We start from the raw sequence: 11182 nt of genomic DNA, 5'->3' as shown, positions 1-11182 counted from the left end.
TTATACCAATAAAAAAAAGAATAAACTAATGAACCACATAGATATCGCACAAACCAGACTGTATAATCTCGCGGTGTTTGAAAAAGAATGATATATATTAAAAGATGTATCGGTACCATTAAATAACTTGGTGTTGCGGGCAAGGACAAAACACTGGGAGTATAAAAAAATGCTAAAAACTTTGTAGTATGTATCCACTAAGTAATAGCTGTTTTAATTTTCGTTTGAAGGTGAATAAAGATAAGGAAGAAGTAATATCATGAGGGAGGTCATTCCAATATCTTGGTCCAGTAAATATAATTGTTTTCTTTGCAAAAATAGTACGAGTACGGGGAAGGTGACAGGCGTCACTCTGGCGAGTGGGATAACAGTGGATAGAGCGATTCCTTTTTGAACATGTGGATAAAAACAGATGGTAATTAACTAGTTGCTAGTTTATACATGAAAATTCCGAGATTTAAATAAAATAGGTCTGGAATTTTCAGAATTCTGTTTTGATTTTTTTTATAAAGTTGGTATGAGCAAAATATTCGGCGTGGTTTATGATTCTTATTGCACGCTGTTGAAGGGACTCTAATAATGAGTGATTTGCAGTTCCCCACACCAAAATTCCATAATTAAAGTGTGGAGATATTAAATAAAATATGTATTCTGCAAAATATAAACAGGAAAGAAATGTTTAAACTTATTAAAAATTCCGATATTTCAGGACAAGATTTTATACTTATAAAATTAATGGGAGTTTTCCAGGATAATTCTTGGTTTGTCCCCAAAGCCCTAAAAATTTTGTGTTATTAACCTGCTTTAACAAGTAAGTCCAGTCGACCAGATTTAATTTACACGCTTGTAACCTGTTTTAACCATAACATTTTGACCATTCAGTCATCACTATGTTAGCTTTTCATTACTTTAATACGTATTTCTTTACACTATACCTGACATTATGCTGTCCAGTTTCGCTCTCGTCAACTGTATACACTTTGCCATTGCTTATTTGAGTGGACGGATCATCATAACGCTGTCTTTGACTTGGACTCGTTTGTCCGTAGTCTTAATACTATCATTGTTCCATCGCATCCCAGACTGATCATCGGGGGATTCCGTCCAATGTCGTCCGTTGAGGTTGGCTGTGCTGCATCTTTTGTACCACCATCCACCGTATCGGGCGATGGCGCAGTTTCCGTTTTTAAATTTGTCGTTATCCGAGTCGTAAGTGGTGAAAAACATTTTATTCTGAGTTTTCAACGAGTCAGTCGCGTTCCCTCGGTAGTTAGCCAGTCGCAAGCGATACCTGTGGAGAAATAAAACAATACGATGGGTATCATAGGAAATGGTGCTTAACGTGAATAATAAGATGGTGGTTATGTTTGCTTTTAATGCTGTTTTTAAGTCCGGCTTTCATTTCATAATTATTCTGACAATACAATAACTTCAAAGGTAAGATAAGGCATGTTTGAAAAATGCGTAACTGTAGAATTATCGTGACAAGTGTGGTTAGAACAAGAAGAATTAGTGAAATACAATTCTGGTATTGATGGCAACAGTCACAATATTAACGAAAATCCATTTCATTATTATCATTTATTTATTGTTTATTATTTAGAATGATATATCAGTGTTGTTAATAACTATTGCTAATGCTGTCTGCTCGAAGAAAAACCGATTGAATGGAATCAAATCATTATTGTTTATTCAATATCATTGCTCGCACAATACAAATTCTACAGTTTCGTATGCTTACACCGACAATGAAGCAGCATTTTTTTTCCCCGAACTTCAGACATTCGATATTTAAATATTTTTCTTTCTTCGACATTCGATCGTAATTCTATAGTCAATCAACATTGCGGCTCAAATTGCTCAATAACAATCCATAAGACTTGACATCAAAGTCGTTTGGGTGGTATATGGGGATTTTTGTATGCTTATACCTCAAACCTACAAGGAGTTTACGAAGGAATCAAAGTACTGACTACAGTCTTTCAGAGCTGAAAAACAACAATTCAGCAAAACAAAAAAGGATGACAAAAATAATACATTTACACGACTGGATCTCCAGCGAAAGCTATGCAATATTGTGCAAAGAAAAACATGTTATAATTTTTGTTAATCTTTTGAAAAAGACAACTGTGGGATCAAATTTGGATTCTTGCTTTTGTAAATATGATGAACTTTGAGCAAACAATTTGAGTAGAAATGCCTTTTTTCCATCAAGATCGCTGAAACTAGCCTCGATTCCAATTCGATCCCTGTCATTACTACAGTAAACAAATCTTAATCCAATTAACTCACAATTCGGACGCATCTGACAGCACGAAATCATATTCTGCGTAGAGGGACTCATCATCTAATCGTTTCATATCCACGCGGAGACGGACGGACTGCTTGGCCAGACGATAAAGCTTCTCCAGCCCCAGCCAATGGTCTCCCGCCACGTCACCAAATCCTCTTACGTAGTCTGTCCAAGAAGCATTGAATGACGATGCAGCACTGAAGCGCCGCTGTCAAGAGTAATTTTCATGCCGATTTGCCTTTGTCTTTTTTTCAAGCGGACTCTTCACGGTCACAATAGTCAAATTATTATTTATCAAATCTGGCACACAGTTTTATTCGACAAAACTAAGGGTTTGCCTTGAAATAATGGTTTCACTTTTACATAAAGAGACGGTCATGTCGCCAAATTATAGTCTTTATTGCTGAATGAATGTAGAAATCACTTCTCTCGAACAAAAGCTATTTGATCCATCTACATCTATTTCCAAGTCACCTCCAATTGACTTTGTTTATTCCTCCCAATTCTGACCTGGAAATGATGACATAAACACGAAAATACTCCACAACGTTGTCCGCGCTCTGGAACAATGGTAACGAAACAACACAGTTGAAGTCATATCAAATTTGAACATATCCAAAATTAGGGCAGTTCTTCGTTCTCTTTATCTCTCTTTTACGCTTTCATTGATCAATTTTTCCTCAATCATACCGAGACATACAAGGTATGTAAATCATATATGCACAAAGGCTTTAGGTATTGGCGTACCCTTGGAGATATCTAGAGTATTGCATTACTTATTAAAGGACTTAATTTGACAATCAAGGTTACAGTATCCATTTTACAACACTCTTTTTCGAGAGGATGCTTGCTCTTTCAGTGAAGTTTGATTTTTGTTGGATTTAATTGGGTGGTAATGAACTGATATCACAAGAACGTTTGTTTTGGTTTTTTCGCTGCTACTTAAACATTTAAGGTTTTTCTTTCAGCACCGTATTCCATCATGATTATGTGTGCTTTGAAAGAGAAAATTCGAGAGAAATTTTAGAAGCCCCAAGAAAGCTTCCAACATTCCATACATTAAGCCGACGTTCATCTATCTTTTATGAGCTATATCATGCATATTAACTAAATACCAAAACAAAGATATGAATTCCCTCGTGATTGATATAGCGCATGTACAGAGTAAATATTTTATGTGATGCTTAACCTTTACAGTTAGATTTTCATAAGTCTTTTCTGAATCTTATTAAGAATAATGAATTACTTCAGTGAGATTGAAACCCCTGTATGCACACACGTGCATATGCAAACATTGTATAATACAAACTATATGGCTGTTGCTTCAATGCAACAATTAGATGATGGTATGATGTAAAGCGGTGTGAAACAGCATTATAAAGTTGAGAGAAAGAGCGTTATAGAAATATATTGTAATTGCACATCAACCACGTACACAACAACGGAAATTTTTCTCGAGACAGGCTAATGAAAGTGAGAATTATTACAATGCCCCATTTCGCTCTACCTGAAACAATGTCCATCCTCCCCCGTCGGTTTCCATGTCACAGTAGACAAAAAAGGGTCCATCGCCCGGAGGGTCGATTGGAAAAACTCCGCTAGCCATATCACCCATGTCTGCATAATCTGCACATGTTTGGGCGACTGAGAAAAATCACACAAAAAGTGGCATTGTTTGTACATGTACATTATAATTCATTTGGTGTCCTGCTACAAATAATTGTATATATTCGGGCATATTCTACTCAATTTGATTTCCTTTGTGTGGGGTGCATGGGTGTGAAGATTATTACATCAATCCGTTAACAATTACAGGTGCTCGTATAGCATAATATTCTGTATGTGGAATTAAAGCTTTGAATTCAGCCTAATTACTAATCAAGTTTTCCTAAAGCAGAAAAAGTTAATGCGTCACACTTTAGTACATGATAATGTTCAAAAATATAACGATTTGCATGTACATAATTATTTCATACTATAACGTCATAATATATTTGGCAGTGGGTAAGTTTTGAAAGTAAAATTGTATGGGCCTACATTTCCGTCGATGTTGTCGGGTAAAAGGCTTTCATTTCTTAACTCTAATTTTTTTTTTTTTTGTCTACATCGAGGAGACGTAAATGTCATATCAATTACGCGTGATAGAATAATTATTCATTTGATTTAATATTGTTTGAATGCACCGTCATCATATTTTTTTATTTGTTTGTTTATAGGTTTTTTATGACGAGCAATATCATTTTTGAAGCAATAGTGAAGAACTCGCCATGATTCTATTGAGTGCTATATGCAATGGGTATATACTCACCCGGCACACAAATGGCGCTTTCCAGCTGCGGCGCCACGTTGCCCAGAGCCTTTTGCAAATGCGTTGGTATCCGTCTTTGAAATGTCGGCAGCTTGGCATTTCCTTGTGGGATTGTGCGACATTGGCTGTTGACTGAGATTGTCGACGAGGATTAAAAAAAACATGGAAAACACCACCATTGCGCCCGGGAATTAAATGGTACAAATGGTTATTAGGTAGATGTATAGGTAATTTCAAGTCCGAAAGTGCTCATGTTTTCTCTTATCAGAGTTCTCACGTTAAGAATTATCTTATGGGTACACAAGTTTGGATACCTTCATCAGAAAATGCTTAACTTTCTACACTGCAGCATCTTTTATTATTATTAATTATTTAAGTTTCTCGTCACATTATTTATTATTTCTATCAAACCATTCCCTTTATTTTGTATTGATCTTTGTTTTAAATTGATCCCAAGCTTTCAAGATAACACATTACTTTAACAACATTTGTAACTTCCCAAAAGCATCGACTTGCAGGCCTCTGCCTTTGCTGCTCCAAAATCTCGCATTTGACAGTCTCTATCATCTGACACAATGCCATATAATAACTTTAAAAAATAACTTAAAAAACATTTACTTTAAGAAATTTATGACAAATTATGCGTCTTCTGCATTACTCCATTTCGTGTCTGTAATGCGAAGTTAGGAACACTTAATAGTAGCATAATGCAAATGACTGTTCCTTTAATTGTCGTGAGAAAATTTATATTCTTTAGTCCAAGGAAAGCGAAAAATCTTTGTAAAACGGCGTGTTTTATAGGCCTAATCTTAATTGTCAAAATGTATAAATGATATTTGACGAACAGGTGTGTAGCGTGCCTCCCGTCACGGTCATCGCATTGAGAACAATGAGTGCAACCCAGCAACGAACCTGTACATAAAATAGAAACCGATATTAAAGAGAGCTCAAACAGTTTATCCTTTAAAAAAGTTAGAGGTGACGAAACCAAAAAGAACGGTTATATCATAGTAGCGTAAATGTTAGTCTCTGTGACGCACAATGACAGTCTATCGTATATTGTTGAAAAAAAAAACAACTCACCATTGTTACAGCGTACAGAGGGATCTGATCCATTTCAACGATGAAATCCACGTCTGTAGCACACTTTAGTGACAGGAAAGTGTTCAACAAATCGCAGTCAAGTCAGAAGAGTTATGGCATACGATTTACCGTCAACGTATTCGGTGAACTCACGCTTTTCGAGCTCCCCGACCAATACTCATACTCGGCAAACATCAAAACTGGTCTTTACATGAATCAGATGCTGTTACACTAACGAGTTTTGGCACGTGTGTATAATGTGTATTTTGGTGCCGTTGTTGTCTCTTCCTCCCTCTATCTATCTACATGTATCTATCTATCTGCCCCCGTCCCCCCCCCCCCCTCTCTCTCTCCCTCTCTCTTTCTGTCTCTCTCCCTCTCTTTCTCTCTCTCTCCTGGATGTGTGTATAAGAGTGTGTCCATGTCGTTGTACATGACATTTATTGTGTATGCATAATTGCTGGCGTGCTCCCTCGGAAATAGCTTAGTTCTATTATATGCCCGGTGGATTATAGTTTTTCACTTTTCTTTTCTTTAGCGGAATAAAAGAGAATTGTATATTGCATGATACTGAGAGACAAGAAGGTGACTGTAAACTATTTACCAGAACCACGCGTGAAAGTCTGTACATCGGAATTCGTGTCAGTTCAGTTCAGTTCATTTTATTTTTCTCCATCGCAACATGAACAATAACATATGCACAGTGTATGTGAAAGTAAAGAATTTAGAATAAGTAATAAAAAATAGGGACATGGGCGTCACCAGGGGGGGGGGGGGGGCGTTGGGTGCGGACGCACCCCCCTTCAGACAAAGAAAAAAGAAAAAAAATCCCCACTTCAGTCTGCGAGCGACCTCAACGCCAGACGCTAAATAGTTATTCTTCTTTTTTTTTTTTTTTTTTTTTTTTTGCACCAGAGACAACAAAATCGTGGGCAAAAACAATTCTCATCCTACCTGTCGGCACTGATTTTATACAAATCTACGAGTATTCTACAGTGTTTACTATTTATCGACCGTACTGTACATCCGCACCGTACGGATCACGTACACGTTTGCATGTGCGTGTAGGGTCTGTGTACCAGCACGTTATACTTCTGACCAATCCATATTGAGAATGCGAGCCCAAGTACGAAAAAAAGTATATGATTTTGCCCACCCCCCCCCCCCCAAGAAGATTTTCTTGCTTTTTTTTGCCCGACAAAAAAAAGTTTACCCCCATAAAAACATTGGAAGGGCAAGCATATGATAATTCTGCCCCCCCCCCCACCCCCATCTATAATTGATGATTAGTGAGATGAGAAGATTTTCTTGCTTTTTGACAGAAAAAAAGTTGCCTCCATAAAATGTTCGAGGGGTAAGTGCACCATATCTGCCCACCCCGAGATTAAAAGATTTTCTTACTTTTTTGTTAGAAATTTGTCCCATTATTTCACCCAAAGTGTGCACAAGACGGCAGGTTACTGAATTTCAATCCTGAAAAAGCAAAGTCTCAGATCTCTCATGTGGGAGGGGGATACCTCTTCCAACACCTTCCCCCGTTCGATCTATTTTCAATGGACTTAAAATACAACTATAGATTGACAGATTTACAAATTTTCATCGAAAGTGTGCACCAAATCTGTCACTTTACTTAATAAGAAAAAAATGCCAAAGTTCCGTCGTGGGGGAGGGGATATTATCTCCTTTCAATCAACAATCAACCCCTACCCAATGGCGTAGCCAATGGGGAGGGGGAGGGGCGATGGGGCAGTCGCCCCCCCCCCCCCCCTCCAAAGATTTTAACCGGGGATTTGGAAGGCGGAAAAATATAATCGAATATGGGAGAGGTATCTTCTTACCACCCTCCCATTGCCTTGTCCCTTCTATGGACTTAGTACACTATGGGGAATGACAATTTCCGGATTTTCCACAAAAAGTGTGCTTCAGATCGCTTTATTTCAATTCTAAAAACTCAAAAGCTCCGTCGAGCGGGAGGGGGATACCCCCCCCCCCCCCACATCCTCCCCCTAAGCTCTATACCTCACTATTCTTTGTACATACACAGAGATGATGCACAATCGGAATAAGAGCCATTAACATTTCACCGGGGAAAAAAAACCGAACATTTGTTTAGATTATTATTTTTTGGAGGGGGCTGCAAAAAAAAATTCCAGTACATTTGTATTGCACCAAAAGTTTGCAACAGATCGCTGAATTTCAGGTCTGAAAATACAAAATCATCTTCGTTTGGGAGGTGAAATGCCCCTTATGTTGACCCTCGTGCGCATGCTTTTTTCTGTTTGATTGCTTAGCAGACAGCATTCATAATATTCACTGTAAGAATTAATGCAAGAAGTTTATTTAAATTGCACCATTGAATTTTTATAGGCAAATCGTTTGATAATGATTTACATCAAAATGTACTGCTACCTTAGTGCGACTGTTTCAAGTCGATAAAACACGCAAAAATCTGCATCAAATTGCACCATTTACAAAATCAAAATGCAAAAAGTTCTCACCGTGGGAGGGGGACACACCCTCCCCCTCGCTCACTCCGCTCGCTCTTGTTTCGTCGCGTTCATAATATTCAGTGTAAATTTTAAAACAGGAAGTTCATTTGGATGATACTATTTTATAGGCAAATTGTTCAACAATAATCTACATCAAAATATACTGCTACCTTAAACAAGTGGGACTGTTTCAAGTCGATAAAACACGCAAAAACCTGCATCAAATTGCACCATTCACAACATCAAAATGAAAAAAAAGTTCTCACCGTGGCAAGGGGAACAACCCCCTCCCGCACCCTCCCCCCTCGCTCCCTCCGCTCTCTCTTGCCTGGTCGCGTTCATGACATCAAAATATCAAAACAGAAAGTTTATTTGGATGATACTTTTTTATATGCAAATTGTTCAATAATAATCTAGATCTACATCAAAATATACTGCTACCTTAAACAAGTGGGACTGTTTCAAGTCGATAAAACAAGCAAAAACATGCATCAAATTGCACCATTTACAACACTAATATACAAAAACTTCACCGTGGGAGGGGGACACCCACTCCCACACCCTCCCCCTTGCTCCCTCTGCTCGCTCTTGCTTGGTCGCGTTCATGATATTCAGTGTAAATATTACAACAGGAAGTTTATTTGGATGATACTATTTTATAGGCAAAATGTTCAATGATAATCGACATCAAAATATACTGCTACCTTAAACAAGTGCGACTGTTTCAAGTCGATAAAACAAGTAAAAACATGCATCAAATTGCACCTTTTACAACATCGAAATGCAAAAGGTTCTCACCGTGGGAGTGGGGACAACACCCTCCCCCCCCCCCCCCTTCCTTGCTCGCTCCGTTCGATCGGGCTCGGTCGCTTTGCTCCCTCGCATACTAACAGCCCCCCCCCCCCCCAAAAAAAAAAAAAAAATATATATATATATATATATAGATAAAAATAAATAAATAAATAAAATTAAAAAAAATTTAAAAAAAGAAAAGAAAAATAATAATGATAATAATAAAAAAAGATGATGAAATCCTAGCTACACCGGCGCCCTTTCCACGCTTGGTTTCCCAAAAAAAAACCCTTAAAGTCTGGGCTGGGGATTGAGAGCTTCCTGAATTCCAAATGTCTGTCCAAAAAATCTCGTTACATTTAGTGTCAAAACGCACCCCCCTTGAAAAAAAGCTGGTGACGCCCCTGAAGGATCATACAAATAAACATTATAGTGACAAAGTAATCAATAAATAGGGCGGTACATTATATTTTAGAAGGGGATCATACAAGCAAGTATCATAGTGACAAATTGATCAGAGGATGGAGATTAATGGAAAATCAAACATCAGATGCAAAGCCTATATACAAACACAGAATAAGCTGTTCTCAAATGAATCAAATAGCGTCGTATTTCCATTCACAGGGCAATATGATAACAATAACCATAATGATAATGATGATGATGATGATGATGATGATGATAATAATAATAATAATAATAATAATAATAATAATAATAATAATAATAATGATAATAGATATAACAATAATAGTAATACATGTACTACATACTACACTGCAAAAAGTCCGGTGTTAAATAGTGAACACCGAGCTGGTGTTAAATTTTCGGTGCTCATTTATGGTGTTAAATTAACACCTCCGGGTGTCATTTCCAAATTTTAAACTGTTTTTTGAAGAGTTTCTTAGTAACTGCACTTCTTGTTGATTTTTAATTTAAACAAGACGATCAAGAATTTTACATTAAAATACTAGATTTTTGAAAAAAATGTGAAAATAAATTTACACCAAAGTAACACTAGCTGGTGTGGTCTCTTATTGAAGCTGGACGGGTGTTAAACCATTGATATTAACACCAACAAATATCAAATCAACACCATGTGGTGTCATTTTTGAATTAACACCAGTACAGTGTCAAAATAACACCAGGTACAGTGTCAAATTAACACCACGAAGTGTCAGGTGAACACTTTTCAACACCATCACAGTGCATTTTTAACACCTGTAGGTGTGGTCCTTTATTGAAGTTTGATCGGTGTTAGATTTAACACCCGTGGTGTTAAATCTAACACCGATGTTTTTACAGCGTACTACTAAGAGTAATATAGGTTTTCCTGTCCATTTTTGCACTTTTAAAAATTCAATTTCAAAAATTTGTTATTCAAATTCGTCCCCAGAAGCACACAACATGCAAATCCTAACTTCAATTTACGCTCAATTGACATTCTAATTCGTTTTTCGTCAACCATTTTCAAAAACATTGCAAATACTAGTACATGTACTGTATCATAATAACACTCGGGTGAGCTCCTATTTTTGTCGGATCCTGTTTTGGTTTGATCAAACCTTGCATACAATTATAAACTTTTTCTATAATAAAGTTAGGATTTGCTGTTCATTTCAAATTGCTCTATATATAGTTCTAACGCTATACACCAATGCACCCATCATACGGTAAGTAAAAGTCACAATATTGTATAGAAGAGAACAGCAGGTTTTAAAGTTGTCTACACTGGTTTTTTGAGTGGGTAAGCTTCCTATACAGAAAATGAGAAAATGAGATAGTACCTTTATTGCGTGTATCATTGATTGCGGTGACTCTGGGTTTGTACTATTTCTTGGATTTCTCAGGGTAGGCAATAAATTCGTGTTCCCAGAGGAATTGAATAGCTCTTGCATGCGTTAAGAGGGATCTGATCTACAGCTCTTTTGTATAATGTGGCCGGCCACAAAAGTTATCATGTTGTGCACAGCCTATAGGGATTGCATTGTTTGGAATTGAATGGTTACCCTGAATGTAATCAGCTCTGTACATATATAGTGGGGATTAACCGTAGGGGAATGAACTTTTCTCTTTAGGATCTTTTGCTTCGAGTTGTTGAGGATTAGCTTTCTTGGAGGATGGAAGAATCTGAAACTTGAGTTCGATGTACAGGTAGCTCTGTGATAGGTAACTCTGATTCTCGATGTAAAGTCTACATTGTGGAATGTATTCTGG

General features: G+C 37.2%; 1 protein-coding gene across 1 annotated transcript; it reads right to left on the bottom strand.

Moving 5' to 3' along the window:
- Positions 1-990: 990 nt before the first annotated feature.
- On the bottom strand, positions 991-8779 carry LOC139730057 (fibroleukin-like). Its single transcript, XM_071640971.1, has 5 exons — positions 8707-8779; positions 4602-4733; positions 3801-3919; positions 2293-2501; positions 991-1291 (listed from the first exon to the last, which is right to left on the bottom strand). The coding sequence occupies exons 1-5, from the start codon at positions 8777-8779 to the stop codon at positions 991-993; spliced, it is 834 nt and encodes a 277-aa protein (XP_071497072.1).
- Positions 8780-11182: the final 2403 nt, after the last annotated feature.

The sequence above is a fragment of the Diadema antillarum genome, unplaced genomic scaffold, assembly GCF_040938485.1.
Source record: "Diadema antillarum isolate AM-2024a unplaced genomic scaffold, OU_Dant_1.0 scf00000021, whole genome shotgun sequence".
NCBI lineage: Eukaryota > Metazoa > Echinodermata > Echinoidea > Diadematoida > Diadematidae > Diadema > Diadema antillarum.
The sequence above is the reverse complement of the archived record's forward strand: the minus strand, read 5'-3'. Positions and strand labels throughout refer to the sequence as shown.

What these genes read in the sequence shown, in the direction of transcription:
- LOC139730057 (XM_071640971.1), bottom strand. Translation starts at nt 8,779, where the DNA reads ATGAACGCGACCAAGCAAGAGCGAGCAGAGGGAGCAAGGGGGAGGGTG. An exon ending in GTGGGTGTCCCCCTCCCACG is followed by an intron (nt 4,734 to 8,706) that starts GTGAAGTTTTTG and finishes CGACAATCTCAG; the next exon opens with TCAACAGCCAATGTCGCACA. An exon ending in AAGCGCCATTTGTGTGCCGG is followed by an intron (nt 3,920 to 4,601) that starts GTGAGTATATAC and finishes AAACATGTGCAG; the next exon opens with ATTATGCAGACATGGGTGAT.